A 24681-nucleotide genomic window follows, 5' to 3' on the forward strand; every position below is an offset into this window, starting at 1 on the left:
ACTATTTTGTAGCTGCAACACATTTTACATTAATCAAATAGTTATATTTTGTGCTACTAAATTCACATATAGCATTCTAGCGTAGTTATTATTCTATTTGGACAAAAAAATATATTTGAAGAGCAAAGCTGTACTGCACAGGCCTCTTCTCAGTTTCTAGTCTATGTTCACACATCTTGACAAAGGGTGTTGGATGTGATGACAACTCAAAAGACTAAGAATATCACAAGAGCTTTTTATATGTATCATCAACTCCCTCACCAATCTATTTTAATGCTTTTATTTTTCTCTCTCTGTCTGTCTTAGACTGTCTTCAGAATTGTCGTGCTCGGGATCTGGGACTACATAGAGAACAAAGTTGAGGTTAGTGCTGTCGTTGTGTGTTTATTAGCAAGTCTTGATGACCAGGTTTCCATTTTTGTCAGTGTTCAATGTTATTTTTAATTTTGCCACTTGCTCCTACATAGATGTAGTTCAGCATTGTGAGAAATACACTTTACACACACAACAACATTTGCACATATTTGAATTTTGTACGGGCCTGTGTGTGCGACCTCTCAGGTGTTTGATGGTGCTGTCATCGTGCTGTCCCTGGCCCCCATGGTGGCCTCCACGGTGGCCAACGGGCCCAGCAGCCCCTGGGATGCCATCAGCCTCATCATCACTCTACGCATCTGGAGGGTCAAGAGGATCATTGACGGTGAGGCAGGCAAAAAGCTTGTGTCCATCAAAGCGTGTTATTAAGAGGCTCATTTTGTGGAGCAACTCAAGGAAATACTCAATCTTTATTAAGTCAAAAGTATTACACAGATGCATACATATCCAAATAAAATGAAAGAGGTAAATGACCCCATTCTCTCCGTGATTATACAAATGATTTACTATTCAGAGCAATATAACTATTGATCATCCCTCATAGTAAATTGCTGCCACTCTGCTACTCTAACTTGTATTGATTGTAAGGGGATGGTTAAGTAGATTCAGAGAGGCCATAATGAATATAGTGGTTGTTCTCCCTTATGCTAATGCAGATCGGTTCGATATCTGTTCAGAGGTCACCCTCACCACGGGCCTCTGACTGCATACAGGATCAGCTGCACACAAAACACACAGGAACTCAGTGTGCCCTTTGTTCATGTGCAGTGAGACAATGGACGAGCAAAGGGCGGTTTTCCCTAATACTTCCCCTCATAGCAATAGTTTGACATTTTAAGAAATATGCTCATTTGCTTTCTGGAGGAGATAGATAAGGCTACAGCCAGCAGCTGGTTAGCTTAGCACAAACACTGGAAAACAGTGTGAAACTACTAGCTTAGCTTGTTTTCATTATTTTTTATATACAATACGGTCTTAAATGGACATTTCTGTCTTGGTTGATTTCGGGATGTCTTTAGTCCAGATCCTTAAGAATACATCAGTACATTGTTTTAATGGATCAAATATATTGAACTAAAAGGGACACATCACAATGACACGATTAATCATTTCAGTAATCAATACAATGCAGCTTTCAACAACATTGATTTACTCTGGTGAAGCACATACAAGCAGGAGCATGTTTCCTGCTTCTTAACATGCAGCCGTTGTGTCGGTTTCCAGGGAATGAACTCGTGATGTTCCTGCCTCACACCTCGACCTGTTGGGTTTGATATTTGTGAGTGATTGAGTTTCCTTGTTAGGCAGGCGGCAACACACCTCAGAGGATAGAAATCACACTGAAACCAATAAACGTACAGCTGAGGGACTGGCTCGGTTATCATAGGAGAGGGATTGAGTTTCTTGCAGAATTAGCTTGACGTAAGAAGTGACAATGTTTGTGTCAGTCCGAAGGGAGTGGAAATACAGAGGAGTGAACAGCAGCAGAATTTGTAAGGACTAGAAAGCAGAATTTATTAGCAAAGTTATATGTCAGATGGGAGGTATCAACCTCTCAAACACGTAGAAAAAGAAATATTGAAATGTTTAATGTCTTCCTTTTCATTTTATAATACATACAAAGACAATGAAAGATAATGATTTTGCTAGTTGTAGTAATGGCTTTAAACAGCCATCTCACCAAAGTCACCAAATTATGAGAAATGTTGCTGAGACAATAAACAGAATACAGTTGTGTAGGTTGGTTGAATAATGTAAGTCTCAGGTTTGTGTGAGCAGTGAAACACTTGACTCCAGGTGAGAGGAGAGAGTGGAGCAGGGCCATGTGTCTGCTTCAGTAAAGTCCTGGTGTGAATTACACTATTATACATGTAGTCTGTAATGGTGTAATACACACACACACACACACACACACACACACACACACACACACACACACACACACACACACACACACACACACACACACACACACACACACACACACACACACACACCATAATCAAGTATAGTCATGCAATCAACACTGTACACTTGTAAACACATACTTATGAGAAGCTGCCTCAATTTTGGCCTAGGTGGCTTCTCATCCATACTGACACAGATACAATATGCAGGAGCACAAATGTATTATTTCTGCATATGGTGTGACTACATAATGAACCTGTGACTGAGCTTTTCATGCCTTTTAAAAATAGTACAATAGTAAAGAAGAAAAGAACAGGAAAGTAAAGCAAATAAACAAAAATAAATAAGTATAATAAGATACGATAATAAGATAAGATAATACAAAATTCATGCCTTTTTAAATTCTGACTGGACTGACCCCATCTGATGTCCCCACTTTTGCAAAGTGTGTGTGCCAACATGACTATAAATAGGTGCAAGGAGCATGTGGCGATGGCTGTGTGCCCCACCCTCAGTACCAGAAAGGCGGTTTCATTCTCCGCCATGTTTTTTGACAAAGCCGGCAGTTGAATCTCGTGATAGTTCAGATCCACAATCACAAAAACGGCGACAGAGATATAATAATAGGATTATGTTTCACCTCCGTATGTAGTGTGAGGTACCGACTGTCTCCCACCTGTGATGACAACAGGTATTCAAATGTACCCTCACTATCCTTTTTTTTTAGGTTCAACTTCCCATCCTGCTCCAGAAAGTGTGTCATGTGAAAATAAAGTGTGCAGTACGATTGTAAGAGGTGGAGTTACTTATTGATCCAGATGTGATCATGTTTGATGCATTAGTCTTAGCACATTATATTTCCTACAGTATACTTTACCAAGAATCATTTTATAAATATATCAAAACTGAGATAAATCAATGAATAAATAAATAAACAACCAGTCGTAGTTTTGTAGCAAGACTGATTCAAGGCTGGCCAAAGTATGCTGGCAACACTTCAGTGCAACACTTGGGCAGGAAGAAGATGAAGCTCAGGTCGCTAGAAACTAGAAAGATGTCCATATTGCAACACAAAGTAGCCTCGGGTTTGTGCATCATTTGAGGTAAATGTCTTCATGTCCATTTTCTATAAGGCTCATTGTTTTTGTTGATTTTACTGCTTTTTCTTAGTTAGTTAGTTAGTTAAACTCATTTTCACTGGATTTGACAGTATGTCACATACATCCAAATGTGTGTGCTGCTACAAAAAGACATTATTACTTTGTTTTACGTACATTAGCAGTCCTGCAACAAGGACAGCTCTGAAAATACTTCCAGACAACAAAAGTTAAGATAAAAATTGGGAGAATCTGCAAATGAGCTTCTAACTATGCACAAGAGACTCTCAAAGTAACTAAAACAACAGTTAAGAATCTGTTTTTTTGTATTATACATATATCGTCCATTTTTCTTCATGTTTTTTTGTTTTATTAAACTGATAAGCACAGATCATTTAGAAAATTAGTTTTGAAAATTCAACCACTGAGTTCACATCTTGTAACCCGTTGACACCACCACTGCTCCATTATCTGAAGACGCCTCCAGGACTGTGACTTTAATTCATGCAGATATTGTATACAGCAGATGTTAACCCAGTAAACACATTTATGATCTAGTGGAATGGGATGTTTAAGGTTAATATGGGCTGAAAATATACCTTGTCACACCATCAAGTCAGCATTAAACCAGATTCCTGTGGAACATTTTCAGCACCTTGCCAAATTCATTCAGTACAGGTATAGGGTTACTGGCAACCAGTAATTAATGAGGTTTGCATGTCTGATGACAGACATATATGGAGCAAAGGACACATGGTCCACTAATACTGACCTTTGACCATGATGTGCTTGATGTATTTGACCATAAATACCTAAAAACAGCTGTTTTAGCTAAGAAAGTTTTCTCACTGAGTAAGTCTTGATGCCTCCTAAAACACCTGGCAATCAGTTTCAGACCATTTAATCATGTAGTGATCTAAAAAAAATGTTTAAACTGTCTCTCTCTCTCTCTCTCTCTCTCTCTCTCTCTCTCTCTCTCCCTTCCATGTTAGCTTATGTGCTACAAGTCAAAGTTGAGATGGAATTGGATATTCAGCAGTGTGAGAAGACCAAGGCTGTGAGAGAGGAGCAGCTGGAGCGTCTCACTCAGATCTGCCAGGAACAGGCTGTGAGTACCAAAACACCTTTTTTCTGTAACCTTACAGCCAGGATAAATCACTACTCACATCCACTCAAAACAGTCTATGGGTCCTCATTTAAAACACACACACCCATACCGTGACATGGTTCTGCATGAAGACTGAGACAGAAGTTGTGCATTCAGCAATATTTTGAAAAAAATATGGTTGTTTGCGACATGAAGTTAAAAGCTTTTTATGACATTTTTTATGACATATTATATCATGCAAGAATTTAAGGAAAATGTATTGTCATTATGTTATACAACGAAATGCAGTTGTAGCCCATTTTCCATTTTATCTTCCTCCAACCGGACACTAGCCAGGAGAAGACTGGGTAGCGGAAAGCCTTAAGTCATAGCTGGGTTAGCTTAGCTTCCATCTCGGCTCTCCTCCTGGGGCGGTAGACTCGTCTTTCAGTGGCATTTGGTCTGGTTGGTCTGGCTGGGTGGTTGGAAGATGCCGTGGGCAGTGCTTGTATCAAACCCTGTTGCACTTAATCCAATCCCTTCACTTCCTTCTCTGATGTTGATGACTCTGTCAAGGACCGTACATGCTCCAGTAATAAACACAAAAAAAGACAAATCAAAACAGAAATGTAGCAAAGTTCATGAGAGCTGCCGGCCACTGCAGTTTCTTTATGACCTACTTTACTATAACATTTTTACGATGTACATATTTTATGAAATATTTATGATTTACTATAATAGGACATTTCTAATGACATATCTTATACCACATTCTTGTGGCACATTGTTCTGATATGTTGCATGGCATATTGATGACATCCTACACCAAGTCATTTTTATGACATTTTATACTGTGAAATTCAAACAACATACATACATGTTTATGATATACTGTATACACGATGGTATTTTTTATGATATATGGTTAGAGAATGGGTGAAGTGGATCATGTTGCTGAAAGTTTTCTATTGGCTATTCCACACCTTTTCCTACTTTGAAATCTGTCCACTATTGGAATGGATCCACAGCCTCCATTTTGCATGATGGTAGAAATGACAGTGACTTAGAAGAATGCAACTTTAAACTTAGCCATAGTCTTATACAATTACTGTATGTTATATTTCATGCCAATAGTGAAAGCGTTCTAATTCAATTGTAGAAGTCTGTCACTCTCTGCTGTATAGTCAATGGATAGTACATTTATAGTCATATCTCCATCCAGTTAAGAAAGCTGACAGAGTAAATGGTTAAGGCATCGTAAGCCCACAATACACTGTCAGTTCATTTACCACCAGAAGAGGGCAGCAATACCTTACAAATAGGTCCAGTCTTCCCACCCATCTACTGTGATTCCTCAGAGCACACACACACACTGATGATCCCATATGACAAAATGCAGACTACAATAAATATTGATAAAGACTTAACTTTCAATTGACCATCTAAGTTCAGCTCTGAGACCGGACATATATATAATAAATAGATAAATAAATTAAAAAGGAAATGGTCAGATCCTTTAAAAAATAATGTTTATCAAATTGCTCCTCATATATAAAGGCAATAGTTTTGTATTCACTACTTTAATGTACACTTTAGGTGATACCTTATCCTCTGGGTTCATATATGATTATATGTGATTTATTTGAATGTATACTAAGTTCAGTTGGAACAAGAATAATACATACCCTGTGCATGTATGAGTCGTTGCCTCAATGTGTTTTCTTTATTTTGTATTTCCTTCCTTTTGCTAAATTTGCTGCTGAAATGTTTTCTTGTCAGTTGCATTTATTCTCTAAGCCAAAACACCTGAAATCAATACACATGGACATCACAGCTGTAAATCAGTGAAGCTTACAGTTTACCCAACACATAGTTAGATAATGCACTTGGGTTAATGCTGAAAACAGCTCACGATTAAATCACCTCTAGACAAGCTTTGTTTGTCTATGTGTGCCTGGGATAGTGTCACAGGCCGACAGTATGTTTTACTTTGTCACTCCATTCTCCCTTGTTCTCTCTCTCTTCTGCCTTTTCTTTATTCCCTTACCCATATTTTTTTTCCATCGCTGTCCTCATCACTCATCCTTTTTACATTCCATCTCTACATTCACTAACCTGCTGCGTTCCCTCTCTTTTTCTTTGCATACACCAACCGTCTCCAGTTTGAGATCAGACAGCTGAGGGCCCATCTGGCCCAGCAGGACCTGGACCTTGCGGCGGAACGTGAAGCAGCCATGCAGATCCATCACGTATGGGGCAAACAGGGCAGGAGTTTTCAGGTCGTAGAAGGCTTGACTCCCGGGGAGTCTGACGATGAGGGCGGCCAGAGAAACCCCAGGGAGCCTCATGTCAGTGCAGGTACAGTATGGTCTCTAAAGCTGAGTTTTTAGGGACTGGAGTGCTAGATAAGCTACATGTAAAGTGATAAGGGTTTTGTAAACTATATTGTGGAAAAAAGCATGAAAAAGCATATACTATATAGTTGAATTATACAAAATTGAATCTATAATCCCTTCTGATACAAATTCTGCAGTGAGGTTAATGCAGTAGTTTAAAATTAAACACAATATTTCACAAACAGAAAATGAATGTATCTAAGACAAAAGCCCATGGCATTGAAAATATAACTTATTTGAATATACACCATGCCAGGTGCAGTCTTTGCTTGAAAAAGCAGCATGACAAACTAGAAGAGAGTTGCTGCATAAAGTATGTACATAATTATGTGGAACAAAAAGTCTCTAACAGTGTAACATCAGGTGAACTGGATGCCAAAGCAGTGTCGAGTTAATCTGAAGCAGTAGCCCTGGAGCATCTTCCAGGCCAGGCTCTTAGCCCCTCTGTGTTCGCCCACAACACCCATCTGCCCGCAGGCGCTCCGAGATCAATATGAGGGCAAAAAAGCTTTTAGGATCTGGTGAATCCTGGAGAAAACAAGCATGTTCTCTGACACTACGTCAGCTTGCACGGGCTTCTGTCGTGCCCCAACTATCTCTCTTACCACCCCCCTTCGTGGCAAGGCCGACCTAGCTATCCCAGACCACTATTTCAGGTACAGAGTGCTCTGTGCATTGTGCCTTGTTTAGGGAGAGTGGGCTCCTGTCAACATCTGTTCCCCTTCACCTGCAAACCACAATAGGGCACCAGGAGCCTCCACGGCGGCCACAATATTACCCCAAGGGCATAGTGGGAAATCTGGCTCTCAGAAACAAGTGGGGCTTTTTACAGAAACATGGTCACTGGGATGAGCACTTTGGCCACAGGGCTCAAGTCATGTCAGGTCAACTCAAATCAAGCCACGTTTATGTGTATTGCTCAATATTGCGCGCTCTCAATGGGCTTCTCCGACACTCACTCGCATGATACCGTCAAACTATCTAGAACTCTCATCGAGGCAGTGGCCGTCATGAATGTCACAGGAGATTAAGGGTTTTGCCGCCTTAAAGTAGCAAAGCATGTACGTTTTAAGAGCATCCAGTGACAATCAGTGGCAATCAATGAGCCAGGAGGTTTCTCTCAGATACTGAGAGAGGATTGTAGCCAAGCTATCGACTACATCAGTGCTTTGAGCTCAATGGTAACATTCTCATGACAATGCTTAACATGCTGATCTTTAGCAGGTGTAATGTTTACCATGTTCATCATCTTTAATTAGAGTGTTGACATGCCAACGTTTGCTAATTAGCACCATAAGTGCAGCTGAGGCTGATGGAAATGTCATTAATATTGCAAGTCAAACCAAATTCGATGATGTCACTAGATGAAAAGTCAGAGCATCGCCAAAGTTATTGTAATTCATCTTAAGAGGGACATGAAAATCTTTGCCAAATTTGATGGCAATCCATCCAATAGTTATTGAGACATTTCACTCAAAAACTACAAATGTCAGCCTGCTGATGGCTCAAGAGTTAAATTCGGGCGATGACCAAAGTCCTCATCCTTTTGGGGACCATGAATGTCGGCACAGACAGACATTGCCATAGGTCCTTTTTCACAGCAGCCATTTTACACGTCATAACAGGGTAAACACAGCTGTAATTTGAGAAATTAATTATGGTCCCATTCTATTTAGTATGTCACAGACATTCCATTGAGCCAGCATGCACAGCGGGATACCAGGGCCTTGGCCCACCTAAATGGAACAGGGCCATAATTAATGTTATTAATTACACCTGTGTTTACCCTGCAGTGACATGTCAAAATGGCTGCGGTGAAAAGGCCTCTTGTATTGGGAATAGCTCTCTCTGAAGACCCCCACCCCCACCCCACTGGCCCCAGTGCTACCACACTGCCTGCATTTACTGTCTATATTTACTCCCCTGTTGCCTGTTCACTTTATCTGTATCAACATTGGTTGCAGTGGTTGCTAATCTTCCTCTTACACCACGTCACCCGTGATGTAGAACTGATACCTCGCCCATCAAAATTATAGTTGAGATTTGAACTAAAAGCACCTCAGCATGTCACCTCTCTTTTTACACCGAAAGATGACAGCTTAGTTATCTTGACTGCCACAGAAAGAAGGGCAGAGCCTTTTTATGTATGCTGGACAGCTGATTCTTTTTTCTCAAAACTCATGTGTTATTAATTGTGGAGTGATTGTCTCAGTCTTGTTTTAGTGAGTGCAATGCCTCCTCTCCAGGGGTGGCTCAAGGATTAATATTTTAGACTGAAAAATAAATGAAATTACCCATCAGAGTCTGCAGCATGTCCCAGGGGACAGGGGCTAGCACTCAGGGTACTCTGGGTTCGCACTCAGCCAGCGGACAGTGAGCTCAAGACCAATCAAGCGAACAGAGGAGCATAGCAGATCACAGCCATTCACCACGCACATTGAGGCCTGCTAGACTGGAGGGATCTGTGCCTGAACAAAGAGCTCCCACTCTCTCTCTTTTTTATTTCCCCCCATTCCTCTCATCTCTGAAACCAACCCCACCCTGTGCCAGTTTATTTCTGGTGCACTAGGGTGCAGCTAATGCACAGTGTAGCAGTGCTTGATCCTGACCACTTGACAATGAAGTACCTGTGGCCTGGGGCAGAAGTCATCTCTGTCAATATTATGTTGTAAACATAAGAGATATTTTCCATTTGCACTACTTTGGGTGGTTAACACTGAAACAGACCTGCAGACAAAAAGGTATGAAATCCAAATGTATTTTCTGCCACACAGCGTATTAGCAGTATGAGTCAGTCACATTATATTGTACTATAATTTGACTGGTCATTTCCTGTAATACACTTGCAATTCGTGGTCTATTCTGTGCTAATGTTAAATATAATATTTATTTAAGTCCAAACTGTATTTGATCCATTTCTTGTATTTCTTTATGCATGATCCAAAATGTCAACAACTAGACATTGCTATTAAAACTGTGATGACAATGAAAAAAACAGTAATAACGTATGGAAATGTATGGGGGGAGGAAATCTCACATATTTTCCACGGAGTGAATATTTTACGATTGCAGATGCTGCACATTTTTTTCAAATTTGAACAAATTATTTGTGCACAAAGTGTTTAGTTGTATTTAGTTATCAGATTATGGCCAAATAGAAAGGAAATAAGATGATTTTATTTTATACATCACAAATCTTTTGATACAAGCCTCTTCTATGGTGGTATGAGTTTGACCAGATGATGAGAAAAGAATCACATTCACAAATGGATGCAGCCAGAGAATTATTAAAGAGTAGAAACAGTAATAGGGATAATACACATACTTGTTACTGTAATTATATGAATGCAGGTTTTGTATTTAAACAATAAAACATGTAACAGGACGATATATGCTTTTTATTTTGGATTACATTTAACAAAAAGCAGCCACTATAGAACCACATTTGGGTGTTGTTATTCACAACCATTAATAATGTCAATTAATTTAAATATCTTTTCATTATTAACTCAGATCCAGTTGTGCGTGATGACATGAACAACTACATCAGCCAATACTACAGTGAAGCAAGCAGTGGTAAGTGACTATGAACACCATGACTTTTATATATACTTCTCCATGTACATGTAAATACAATTACAGTAAGTAAAGCAGTGACTCAAAAGTATTTTTGGGTGGTTATAGGGATGTCAAGTAAAAGGTCATCGGACAAAACATAGATTTGGCTGATGCAGGTTATTATCATATATTTTGACACAGAATATGTGGAGAGACGGAAATCTTAATTCTGTGCTTATGGTGGCTGTTTTTATATAATGTAATTGAACAATCCATTGATTTGAATGTTTTGGCGATATGACTTACAGAAAGTACAATATTAGGACATGTCTCCAAATTGCGCCTTTTTCTGAGAGCCAGGATCTTTTTTAAATTGTTCCCCAAGCGCTACCCAGCGTCCTGCGGCAGCTTTTCTGCCAGAAAATGGTTATATTTGGACACAGGGCTTTATGCACTTGTTGTGTTTCAAGTGAAGAGCTTTTTTGTTTTACCCATGTGGTTTTACTTTTTCTAAATGTATGCAATGTCCTTCAAGATGCTGGCGCTTCTGGCTTGGGTGCCCGGGTTATCACCATGGCTGCCATCGATGTTCACCTCCCCAACAATCCAAATCCCATTCAGTCAAACCCGATGCTTGCAATTGAGCGGCTGGGCAGCGTGGTCAGTGACTCAACCAGCATATCACGGTCCAGTGGTAGCCTGACGGCTCGCCCACTCAGCCTGAGTAGCCACACCCCGGCTTCATCTATGACAGACTGCAGCAGCAGCACAGCTCAGGACCTCAGCCTGAGCTACGGCACCCATCGCTGCTGTCCTCCATCCTACTCGGGCCAGGACCCCTGCAGGGACCCCAGCATGGTGGTGCAGGAGCTGCTCTGCTCCCTCTCTGAGGACTCCTGCCTTGCTCAAAAGGGCCTGGTAGTGGACCCTGTCAACCTTAAGCTTCCCAGTCCTACTGGCTCAGAAAAGGCCAGCCCTGAGCTGGACAACAGAATAAACATCTTCAACCGCAGAAACCAAGAGGAGAGACGAGGCAGGGGAAGGGGTTGTGTGCTGTTGCAGACTAAGCCACTGATCCACCTGCAGAGCAGCACCACTGAGCCATCCCTGGAGGAGAAGTACCGGCTCCTGGGACCAGCTGACACACCTCTGGGGCACATGCCTGATACATAAGCTGCATTTACACAGAAACAGAAGTCTTTTCCTTTCTTTTACTGCCACCTTGTTTGGCATATATCTGAAATCTTGTGGCAGGTCAAAGCTCATGAGAAGCACATACGATTTTAAAATTGGATTTTTCTGTCGCTGTGTAATTCCAATCTTCCAGAGGAACCTTAAGCATTTAGCTTCGAGCTAACACTGATGCTCCTTAACTTCACGTGTTCAGAAGTCAATAGTTGAAATGACAATAAGAACTCTTAGGCCCTTTGCCATAATGTCCAACTTCCCATGTTCCTCCTTGATGGATTTTTGAAATCAGAAATTCCCTGATATAGCACAACAAAGACTATAACATCCCAGTAAGGCTAATGTGCTCTGGTACACATTGTTCATCAGGAATTCTCACTTTGAATAGGTCCTAAATGCACTGAACTTTAAATGAATTAAAACCAGCAAGGGGCCATTCAAGCCTATACTGAACAAAAACTTTAATTCTGAGCCGTGTTGCAAACCAAGACACTGTTCTCTGTTCTTGGAATTTCAAGCACTTAAAGAGATTTTTTTTCTATTGTATTTTTCTTGTTATTTTGTTTCTTTTAATTTGTATTAAGATCAGCCATGCTGTTCTTTGTTCAAACAGCTACAGGGTACATACGACTGGTTTAACTATACAAACAGCCAATTATTATTATTTTTTAACCTATGCCTTTCTATCACCTTTTTGTTTGATTTGAAACAATGGACCATCATCAGTAGTTATTGAATAGCATTTTTGTTTACTTGTTCAAAAAACATCAGTAGGGTATATTTGTGTGGTTGAAATGAAAAGGCAAGTGACTGGATTCTTTACATGAAACCAGATTGGAGTGCTTGTAGCATGAAAGACATGTGCCCAAAATGGCAAGCAAATTCTTTGCACTTTAATGTTTACAGACACTTTTGTGAACTTGATATGGAGGAAGTTATTGCCAAATGCAGGTGTTGTCATTTGAATGAAAATAGCAAAAATAAAAATTAGTATTTCCTTAACTGCTCTCAGTTTACTGAAATTTTATAAATGATGTTAAATGATTTGAAGCTGTACAAAATCTACTGCACCTTGATAAAACCCATAAACACAGAGTGGCCTCTAATCAAATAATTTATTCTCACAGGCTCCTTGTTACACACTGCACAACATTATTTCATTAGCATCGTCTCCTAACATGCAGAGGATTTTGAGATATCTAAATTATTTAGGGTTATTAACATTGGAAGACCTGTCACAACAACTGCTAATTGGTCAAGTCATTGTAAGTGTGTCGTGAGAAGTATCAACCCCCCTAATTACCCTCTCATATCATTAATTCAGAAGATAAACTGCTGTACCATTTTGTTGCTTGTCAAATGTTTACAAGTATCCAGAGAATGTTTTAATTGTTAATAACTAGTATGGCTACAATTAAGCTATCAACACAAGGGTTTCAAAAGAGCAATATTTGATATTCAGAGCATTAATATAGCAGCAAATAACTATTTTCTATGGAAAGATATAATGGAGTAATGTCTATCTGAGCAGACAATGACGTCGATCTCCCTCTGTGTGTGATGCGTTCCAAGCTTCTCCTTGCTTTGTTGACTTTTAGTGCACATTAAGTCACGTGAGCGTGCCCCACTGGCTAGGTCACGGCCGCCGCTTTTCCCTGCACTCACACAGCGGTTACAACTGACAAGGCCTTCCCAACTGACAGCGTTGTCGCGGACGTGTAGGCACTATACCCTCCGGTTCCCCCTCAGGTAAAAACTGTTAGCTCTGTCAACACGCTTCCCGTAGTTTGTACTGTTAGTGCTGTTAGCACTGTTAGCTGAGCCACAGGCCCAGGCGTCACCATGTTGAGAGCCGTTGAGAGGCAATAGAAATACCCCCAAATCTTGTATTTTGCACCTTTAATTTGAAGATCTGGGTATGAGGATTGTTTGTAACAGCCTTATTTAATTCATTTGTAAATGAGTCAGCACATATGGGGAACTAAGGTGACTATGACAAATACTGTTGTGGGGCACAGAAGAATATTATCAGTATTAGTTTACGGGGACTTTATGTACAGCTCTTTTTGGAGACACAAAACTGAAGACTCATCGCCCTGGACAACTGATTTGAAGCCTTGACACTGAATTCAAATTACACTGACCATAAGACTGACGCTATAGACGATAGACTTGATTAGAAACAATACATCAAACTAAACTGTTTAATAATGATTAGTGCAGCCCAAAAACTGCACCTTAATCCCAAGATAATTACTGTACAAACTGCCAATGTCCTCTTTTCTGGCATTGATGTTTCTATTTCATTTTCTAGGGAGTTCAGCAGGTGTATTTACATTGTTTTAAGGGTATATGAGAGCAAGGAATGTACTCAACTGAGAGCAAATTAGGTGACAACAAGTTAAAAATAAGCAGTGTATGGAGGCCCTGAGATGTTAGAAAAATAGTTAAAGCATATGCTTTAGTTTCTGACCTACACTAGACTACTCCTGGATGCTTATTTAAAATGACATTAGACTCATGTCCATCATAGTTTCCCTTATCACAAGTAAGTTCTGAGGGGCAATAATCAATAGAAGCCCTTTGTGTAAAGAGGCTGCATGCTGTATTATCAACAGATAACACAGACAGATCTACAGTTGGCGAAGACTTGGCTAAATGACAGAAAAGTGAACTAAACTTGAATTTTCTTTTATAATACAAAGAATCAGTTCAAACTTGATTTAATCATGATCGTGTTACTTTAATATTCTTTTGAGGCAAACTATGAGACCACCAGGGCACAGATTGCTTTTGCGGGCAACAATATGAGTCCATTGTCCCAGTGTCCTACTGTACTATTATGATAATTAGGAGAAAATGTAAAAGCAAATGCAAGCAGTTTGTTTAAAACAACAGCTCTGTTAAAAATATTGAATTGTGGGTTAAAGAATTATAGATGTATTACATCTAAACAATGGAATAAATGGAAGTTCTTGTTGAATATTTAAATAAGTTAAATTTGGGTGTAAAGGTCCAGTGTGTAGGACCTGGCGGCATCTAGTGGTGAGGTTGCAGATTACAACCAACTGAAACTTCTCTGCCAAGCGTGTAGGAGAACTACCACAAAAATGCGAATGGCCCTGTTGAGCCAGTTTTTAGTTTATCTCTTCCAGGCTGCTGTAGGAATATGGCGGCTGACTCCATGAAGAGGACCCGCTCCGCATGTAGATATAAACAACTCATTCTAAGAAAATGAATACACGATTATTATTTTAAGGTAAATATACATTCAAGAAAACATACTTAATATTATATTCCATTTAAAGCTTGACTCATCTCTAGAACAACCTGAAAATAGAATTCATTGAAATAAAACTAATTTCTATTCCCCTAAATTAAATGACTTACTTCAGAAATATGTTTGCTGTTTCAAGCATTCCATTTTACTTTCAAATCATCATCAGGAAAATGTGGTCGCATCGCAAATAAATACCAGGTTGACACTGGTGCTAAAATCCACCTGATCCTTGAAATCTAATTTATTAAAAAAAAGAAAAAAACGGTTCTCCAACAAAACCTGTTTTCTTTGCCTTCAGCAGCCAACTGTGCTGTTTTTTTTTTTTTTTTAAAAGAGCCAACATGAAAGTTGATAACCTGGATGCACAACCTTTAGCAATAGAGCCATCACATCAATCTAGTTTACAAAAACCACAATGCCCATCGCATGCCATGGAACAAGTAAATAAATAATGATCTTCTTGGCCCTAGACACGCACAAAGGAATCCTCCGTCTGCCACAGCTGCCTTGATATCAATGCCTTAAGTAAAGGTGCTGTGCCTCTAATCTGAAACCCTTCCAGCTCAACCAGCCATGTCAAAGAAACTTCCAGCTCCCCCCTGAGCAACACCACCCAGTGATGAAGCTAAATTATTTGTACGCTAATAACTAGTGATTACTGTTAACAAAACGTGATGCCAAATGCCTTTCCTCTGATACAAAAGGGCCAAATGAAAGGTGTGCCTAAATGATTCATATGAACCCAATTTGTCAATACCTATCATGCCAGGTCAGTCTGAGTTAAGTGTTCAATTTTGACAGGCAGACTCTGAGCAGACCTTTAAGAGACATGCTAAGATATAAATTGCTTTTGGGACCTCTCTGACGAATCAAGAGGTACAGTACCTGTCACACTCACAGGATGCTAAGTGAATTAACAGTGACCATTAGACACTTAATAATTAAAATGTTTTAATAATGGCACAGAGGGAGTCACTTTAACTGCATTAACATTACATGATCATTGTTGATTCACATCTACCGACTCTTAGGTACAGTAAGATAATTACCTCCTTCCTTACTTACAAGATAGAAATGTAAATTCTTCATAATATAACAGTCTTATAACAGTGTCACAGGTGTGAAAAGCTGATCTAATATTTCCCACCAGATTAGAAATGACTTTAACTCACTGAGTGGCTACATTTGTCTGAAGTCAAACCTTAATGTTCAACAAAACAAACAGTTTGGTGGGTCTTATCTTTTTTGTGAGGGCTGCACAGATCAAGAAGACATTGGCACTGACATTTTAAATACCATTATCACTATTAATATGCTTTTTGTGGACAGATTTTGTCACCACAATAACATGTAAAATGTATAAGAAGCAATCACAGAACAGGTGTGCAGAAAGGAAGGTGAAGTTGAATATGGGCATGTTTCGGCCCTTGCGCCCCCCCCCCCCCCCCCTCCACACAGACACTTTACACCCTGCTTCATGACTTATTTTGACATACTATACTATGACTTTTATGACATACGATACTAAGACTTTTTAAGACCTACTATAACATTTGTGTGACACTTTTGACAGACTATACTATGCCTTTTTAGGACTTACTATAATACGACAAGTTATTCCTTTTTCGAAACGAGGGTCCAAGTACAGAAGATGATGTGCTCTGAGGCAAATTTGTGATATTGGGCTTTATGAATAAATAGAATCATAAATTCATATTGAATTATGACTTTTTTGACATACTGAGCTATGTTTTTTTCATGACTTTTTTTCTAGATGCTATACTATGACTCTTTTATGATTTTTTTCGGAATACTATACTATGACTTTTTTGATGTACTACATCGTGTTTTTTTTAGATAATATGATGTGACTTTTTAAAAACGTTTTTCGACATACTATACTATCTATACTTTATCTCTGGGTCATAAGCTGGAGAGTCAAGGACCGAGGAGCTGAGTGAGCACACAATGGAGAAATGAGAAAGGCCCAGAGGTGAGTGACCGGAATACAAGCATTACACATTATATTACTGCACAATAAACCAACAGTTCAATCATCATCATTTTAGCAAAGGTTCTACCACTATGAGCACATTATGGTAACCAAACTTGCCAAACTAAGGCCGGCCTCATATTAATTCAGGCTGAAAGGAAGCTAAAATATGTACCATTAATACAATAAAACGTGTCATGAATAAAACGTATACAAAAAAAACTTTGAGTTTTTGTCTTATTTCTTTTAGCAAACAATATACAATTTATATTTTATTTAAGGCTTTTTTTGACATGCTATGCTGTGACTTTTTTAATAAGATTATTTTTGTCAATTTCTTCGACATACTATACTTTCACTTTAAAAAAACAACAACTATAGTGTACCTTTTTTCAACATACTGTACTATATCATGTCTTTTTTAAGACTGATACTCACTTTACAAGACTTTTTAATGACTTTCTTCAACTTATTATACTATTTCTTTATTCAACAGATTATACTATGATGTTTTATGACTTTTAGACATACTATCACTTTATTCGTAATACTATACAATTACTTTTTTATAACTTTTTCGACATACTACACTGTCATTTTTTTTCCGACATACTGTACTGTGACTTTTTTTCCGGACTTCTTTTGACATATTATACTACGACATTTTCGACACATTATACTGACTTTTTAATGACTTTTATCAACATACTGTACTTTGTTGTTTTTATGACTTTTTTCGACATATTATACTACGACTTTTTTCTAAATACAATATTTTTTTTATGACTTTTCGACATACTCTATGACTTTTTTATCCCTTTTTTAACACACTTCACAATTACTTTTTTATTACTTGTAATCGCCATATTTGATTAGCCTACTTGTCAGGTTGCACGTCTTATTTTAATGTGTTAAACCGGGTCAGATTTTGTATTCATTGAGAGATTATTGCAGTTAATGTGTTGGTGGCAATGCTAAGCTTTGCAGGTTCACGGACAGTTTGCAAATCTGGAAACGTGCAGAATTTAGGAAATTGAATTGTGTTTACTTTGCTGCATATATGCATATTCTGTTTTTCTTTTACTTTTGAAGTACCGCCCACCACACTGTCAAAAACAGAGCTAAAGGAAGAATAAATGCACTCACATTCATCACATAGCATGAGCACAACCCAAATGAATGCTAATGTTGATTTGCATCTTCTGGATTTATAAATAGGCTACTGTTTGCTCACAATTTCAATTCAATATATTTATACAGCCCAAAGTCCCAAATCACAAATTTGCCTCAGCGGGCTTTAGCCATGTTAATTTAAAAGGTGAGGATATGTCAGTGTAACTTCGTCTGCCCCAGAGTGGTTATCGGAGGTTTATTGTTTTAATCCCACTACCTTTCTGTCGAACTGTTGTCAGCTGTCAAGCTGCAGAAGTGCATTTTAGTTATACAACCTAAAATCTTGAGGATCTTACTCGGTTTGCTGTCAGCTAGAACAATGACAATGAGTCTGTATGTGTTATGACAAGAACAACCAGGTCCTTAACCATTCAAATGAGCTGGTATTAATAGACAGCATGATGTTTTCAATTGCTTTTCCAAGAGGCATTTACTGAATAAACACCGAAGGGGTTTTGTTTATGAATGTGATTTATTTTCGAGTGCGTGGAAAAGATTTTGAACGCTGCCTTATGGCACAGAACAGCTGGGTATATGTTGAAGAAGGTTAATCTCATTGAGAACAAACAGATGTGGGAAGTACGACTGCATTACTGTCGCAGTCTGACAGATTCAGAACACGTCTCATACAGGACACACTTTGAAGAAGCTCTGAAGCAGGAGAAAAATACAAATAAATTATACATCGTCCTTTAAAAAGCTTCTCAGGTTCTCTTTTTGAAACATATTTCTTAAGTGCACAGGATCCAGGGGTTCGCTTGGTGGAAGAAATCCACTCAGGAGACTGTTGTCATGGCTACAGAAGATTTTTTTTTTTGCATTAACATAAAAGAGCTTTCATACCTTCCCCTCAGATGGTTCCCTACCTGGAATAAAAGTGGGTCAAACTGAAACTGGAATCAAGACCCGCTGAATGGCCGATGCCCAATCATTTCAGTCCTCTTGAGATGTAATATTAATTATTAAATCGGTTTTAGTGAATGTAAATAGCGTTTTTAATTGGCTAATAAAAGGAACACAAGCAAACTATGAATGGAAATAAAGCCAGGAATGAATTATTGAGTCTGATTTGCACCATGTTAAGGTCTCTGGCTTTTTCTATGTTTATCCTAAGAAACAGAAAAAAAAAATCCTGATTAGTTTTCTCTTGTTGCTCCAGCGCATGTTATAAGCAATCAGAAGAAGGCGAATGTGATAAACATGAAGACACAACTGAGATATTCCTCTGGGAGATGGGACACTAGGCCTACATCCCTCCGTGCTCCAAAGAACTGAATAAAATAATCTACAGAACGTCAAAATGAATTCAGCAATCCAATGTGTAAGTATGGTATGCATGACTTGCTACATGATGGGTAAATTATAGCAAACATTTTTCAGTAAAAAGCCCAACTCTTCAGGGAAACGGTTGCCACAGATTCAACATTTTTCTAAATCGTATTGAAGCCATGTACATACACATGCAATGTCTTGCTTCTGCAACAAATGCAGAAACATCCTGACCAAACATTTACAGTAACGACATGTAAGTGCACACTGAGTCAGGAAAAAATGAATCATCTAAAAACCTTCAGAATAATCTTTTTTCCAAGTGTGAACAAATAATTCCTGTTTTTCCTCATCTCAAATTGACATTTGTTTCTTGTTCCCAACATAAACATTTAGAATGAGTAAACATTTTTTGATTGGTGAAAAGCTAATGCGATATTGATAGTGGAATACACTGCATGAATATTTCTGAAGGAATAAATAAGAATAGGGCTATAGAACAGAATTTACTGTCAGTTTTGTGCAATCTGACTTAAATTACTGGTTTTCAATCGAGCCAGATGCTGAACAGCTCCTGAGATGAGACTACAATGCTTCAGCATTGTACTAAATGAACATGTAGATAATAGAAAATATTTACTTCAATAGCAAAAAGTACCGTATTAACATTTTAATTTAGCATTTCAAGAATCGGAGTCCTTTTTGTATCCCAAAAGTAATTTAAAAAAAGCAAATCTCGTTGATTAGCATCCCCACCCTGAGGTGTTTCACCACAAAATTGGCTATTTGACAACTTAAATCACTTTTGTTGATTTTTGTACCAGTAAGTGGTTTTCTTCAAAAATGAATATAGGCTGCCAAACTGCTCTTTTATAATTCCATACTTTATTTGTCTTAATAACCTTGATAGCCTTCATGTTGCCAACTGGTTTGCGGCACAACCCACCATATATTTCGTCTCTGGCCGCAAGGGCAGACACTGACATCAGCCCCCCTGAATCCAGCCTATAGTCTGACTCAGTAGCCTTGGCTAAATCACAATCACGGTCCCGGCCAGAACTCAGGGTGTCCGCAAAGCGCTTGCTGGGGCCCTGCAACATTTCTATCTGGCCTCTGGGGAGTCGCACATCAATTGCTCTCAGCTAAATGCACTCACATATGAATATTTCAGCACAATTTAATGTTTCAGCTACAGCCCCAAAGGAGCAGAGCATCAATTTGTGAACACAGTTCTCTTGGAGTTAAAAGCCAGGCCGGATAATACAGTATGAAAGGCGCTGTCAATCAAGGGCCCTTTTTTTTTTCACTTGAGAGAAGAAAGTACGCCCCTTTGCCTCTGCACACAGGCAGCTTTTCAAAGTTTCCTCTGGAAAGTAACTGACTGAGGCAGCAGCAGGCAGCTTTTGGTTCACCAGAGTTACCGCTTGATTTGCTAAGCTCGGCCAGTTTTCCCAGAGCTCTGGTTGTCTGCCATTTGGTCTCCACATGCTCACACACACTCGTACACACACAGCTGGTGGAGGGAGTGGGTCAGGGAGTCATGCACCTGCTGTCCTGTTAATAAAATACCCCAAAGTGATGCTGAAACCTCTTCCTTCACACAGCAAAGCTTCCCTCAGGTGTGAGAACACGAGTGCTTTACAAAACAGGCAGATTGTGACACAAGTGAATTAATCAGCTGGTCAATAAGCAGAACACTACGGCGCACAAGAATGAAGCCTTGACTGTTGTGAACATGACAGAGGAAATGCAAAAAAATCTCTCAATTGAGAAGTTGGAACCAGAGAATGGTTATCAAATGATAAATCAATAGTCAAAAAATGTTTGGTCTTCGACTAATCTAGAAATCAATTAATTGTTTCAGCTCTAATTCAGGTAAAAACACAAGAATTCAGTTTTAAATAACTTAAATTTAAAATGTAAACTTAATAAATTTGTTAATACACTGCTCAATAAAACCGACTAAATAACATTTCTGTTTTAACAAATGTTAAAATTGCAAGTAAAACATCAGCAAGAAGCAGCATCAAATCAACAACGCTTGCATTAAATTGCATTATGACATAAGGTGTTCCTGTTGTTTTCTTCACCCCTAACACAGCAATGTAGTTATTTTTGCGTCATACCAGTCTGGTAAATTTGAAATAGTCACAGCAAAATCTGTAGTAAACTGTAAATGCAACCAATAGTGAAAGATAATACTTTTTTCTTGTCAGTTTGCTTTTAATGGACAAAGTGTTTAAAGACCAACTGTTTCAGTGTGTGATAGCATTGTTTTGACTGATCCACACAGAGATGCTTATTTCCTCATTTAAAGTGACACAGCCTCTTGTTAAAGCTGCTGATAAGCAACAAGACCGCCGCTCTGCGCTGATGAGAGCAGCCGATAATAAAATACAAGACGTACATTTGTAAAATAAAACAGGCGACTGACAGTTACACTGACGTGGTAATAATGGCACAGATTCTTCAGCCTAACAATGCAGAACTGACCTGAGGCACCAATAAAAAATTAATACTAATTATCGTGTGAATACTGCATTAACTCTGAAGAATAATGAATTATAAATCTGCAACATGGTTCCCCTCTCAGAGCGGCTGCGCTTGCATGAGGATGTGATTTTCTATTTTTTTTTTCTCTCTGAGGCATTTTTTAAGGTCTCTGTCACACAATAAATAACCACGCATGCAGACATACCATCACTGTTGTGATAAATAAAAACTATTTATTGTGAAATATGCTGTAACTCTGTGCTAAAAGTGATACTTGACCTATTTTGCAAAATGATTTGGGGAGATATCTGTTTACACATTTTTAATATCTTATAACCAGAGTGCTTATATTCATTTCACTTTTGGCTGACTCTGGACATAAGAGCGGTCGCAAAGCACTTAAAGCTAACTTACTATTGGTTCTGGTAAATCATTCAGAGCTTTAAAACAACCATTAACTGCATTTCAAGGGGTTTCGAGGTTAAAACGTTGCTTAGGGTAAGAAAAAAATAAAATCGAATCATTCAAATGTGTTCAAATTAAAGTATTTAAACACTACTATACTGCAGATTAATACAGTCATACACTCAGTGATTTTAGAATTGTTTTAAATGATGCTACTGTGTGCAGGAATTAGCCTGAAGTCTTTAGAACAAGACATGTCAAGTGTGATAATTGCAGTTAATGAAAAAATACAATATGTACCAAAGTGAGCAAGATCATGACTGACATCATATCTACTTGGAGAATATTGCTATAATAATATTCATGAAGATATGTCCTCATTTCTTCGGGAATATACCAATATTCATGGCTATTTGTCTTTGTTTGATTCGGTTGTCATGACGTTCATGTTATACAGTCCTATCGTATGTTCTTATTGTCATCTAACAGCATTCAGATTGGATCATTTTATATAGGATATATTGTATTCAATCTACAAATAAATAAATGAATATACTGTTAAAAAAATTACATAAATCAATAAATATATAATTGCTGAAAAGAATTGCTGCTTGAAGTCTAAGTTGTGTTTTCAGGCTTTTCAGTCATTTAATTGATCAAAATACAACATTTAAGATCATTTGGTGAGAGGAAAACAAACAGTGTGTTTGTGATTAATGACTCAGGAAGCTGCAGCAGCTCTAGAAGCTCTCACTGCATTTTAATAGTGGAGGACGATTTTATAAAACTTTCTTTCTCACACACACACACACACACACACACACACACACACACACACACACACACACACACACACACACACACACACACACACACACACACACACACACACACACACACATCACTTCATGCAGAAAACAGACAGAAATATCACACTCTCACACAGGTGGGAAAGAAGAAATTGACTTAGCACACATGAAAAACAAAATACCTGCATCCTTCAGTTTATCAGCCAGCTCAGACAGCAGCTGGAAGTGGTCACCACTCTTCAGGCCTCGTCCTGAATTAAATAAAATGAGAATAACAAAAAAAAAGGTTAGCAGAGCCGAGGAATGAGTTTTGATTCCCACTGAGACCACATGTTGTAATGCTGCATGTCCTCATGCTGCTTCAGGTACAACTTTAAGTACACATGCTACATTGTGTGTTTTTCTAACACAATAAGCCTCGATAGACTGAAAATGAACAATTTGTGCACACAAACATACTTCTCAGCCTGCTGCATAATATGTGTTCCAAAATTGTCCTCAAAAAGGTTTTCCCAACTATGATATGATGGACATGATAACAACAACAAAAAGTATTGGCAAATGAAATATCAAATCCCTTATGTGTAGCATATCCAAAAGGGCGAATGCTTTTCATTTAAAAAGAAAGAAAGACGAAAAAGCCTTCAATTCTAGACAATGGAACTTACAGTGAAAGGTCTTATCGTACCTCAAGATACCACTTTAGCACTGGTGAGCTGTGTCACTCCTGGTTTAGAGGTCAGCTGGAGCCATTAGGAAAGGCCCTCAGGAAGAAGGAGAAGGTGGGGAAAATGTGAATACAAAAATAAAAGATATACATTATACAGCACTCTGTAGTGTGGCTTTTAAGTTCTAATCTTAATTTAACAGTGGCTAGACAATGATGGTCAGTAAATAATGGGTTCTTTAATTAAAAGCAAGTCTGTCCTTTATCTGATGTGATCATTCATGTGATGATGAGACTGATGATCAGTATCTCTTGGTTTCTTTCAAATAATTTAAATCATTCATTTGTTCACCCATGTAAATGTCCACATATTAAAAGTCATCTTAATTAGGTACATCGTTTAGCTGCAATTGAAATTGTCACCAAAATATTTGTAAAAATTACAAAAAAAAAAAATCCATGGCACACAATGTGAAGATGTACAATGTTCAGAATAAAGTCTGATTTCACCAAAGAATTATTTGAAGAAAAAAAAGTATAGTTACAAAACAAAGCAGTACCCTGTTCAAAAGCAACACATCCTTTTTTTTATGAAAAAAATGAAGTCACTCTAACGGACATAAACAAATTGGCTCGACTTCAATAGAATGAAGCCCGGGGAGTTGGAAGGCATTGGAATGGTGAATCTCACAACAAAGGCAAAGTGCCGTAGAACCCTAAAACATTCAAGAGTCACTGTGAAAAGTTCAGTAATGCAGCCCAGGAGAGCCCCCCTGAATTCCAAACAAGAACATTTTGCTCTTGCCAAAGTTTAAGTGGATAATTTCAGTCACACATATATATTTCATGAGGTTAATGGGCCCCATCAAATTGTGATTAGAGATTCTTCAGGGAGGCTTTTATGCCAGAGTGACAGCTAGGACGGCTTTGTTTGATCTAGCATTCATTAACAGGTCGCAAACAATAATGCTGCATGTGACATT

The 24681-nt window shown here is 38.4% G+C and overlaps 1 protein-coding gene across 1 annotated transcript in view; it reads left to right on the forward strand.

Annotated features, from left to right (window-relative positions):
• LOC142969763 (transmembrane protein 266-like) overlaps positions 1 to 11594 on the forward strand; it is a 33326-nt gene extending 21732 nt beyond the window's left edge. Inside the window, exons 5-10 of the mRNA XM_076109764.1 lie at positions 307 to 363; positions 562 to 700; positions 4373 to 4488; positions 6630 to 6825; positions 10377 to 10439; positions 10957 to 11594. Of these exons, the coding sequence (XP_075965879.1) occupies positions 307 to 363; positions 562 to 700; positions 4373 to 4488; positions 6630 to 6825; positions 10377 to 10439; positions 10957 to 11594 (1209 nt within the window). The remainder of the gene's footprint in view (positions 1 to 306; positions 364 to 561; positions 701 to 4372; positions 4489 to 6629; positions 6826 to 10376; positions 10440 to 10956) is intronic.
• Positions 11595 to 24681: the final 13087 nt, after the last annotated feature.

Source organism: Anarhichas minor, unplaced genomic scaffold (genome assembly GCF_050575085.1).
Source record: "Anarhichas minor isolate MPS153535 unplaced genomic scaffold, ASM5057508v1 ptg000042l, whole genome shotgun sequence".
Classification (NCBI taxonomy): Eukaryota; Metazoa; Chordata; class Actinopteri; order Perciformes; family Anarhichadidae; genus Anarhichas; species Anarhichas minor.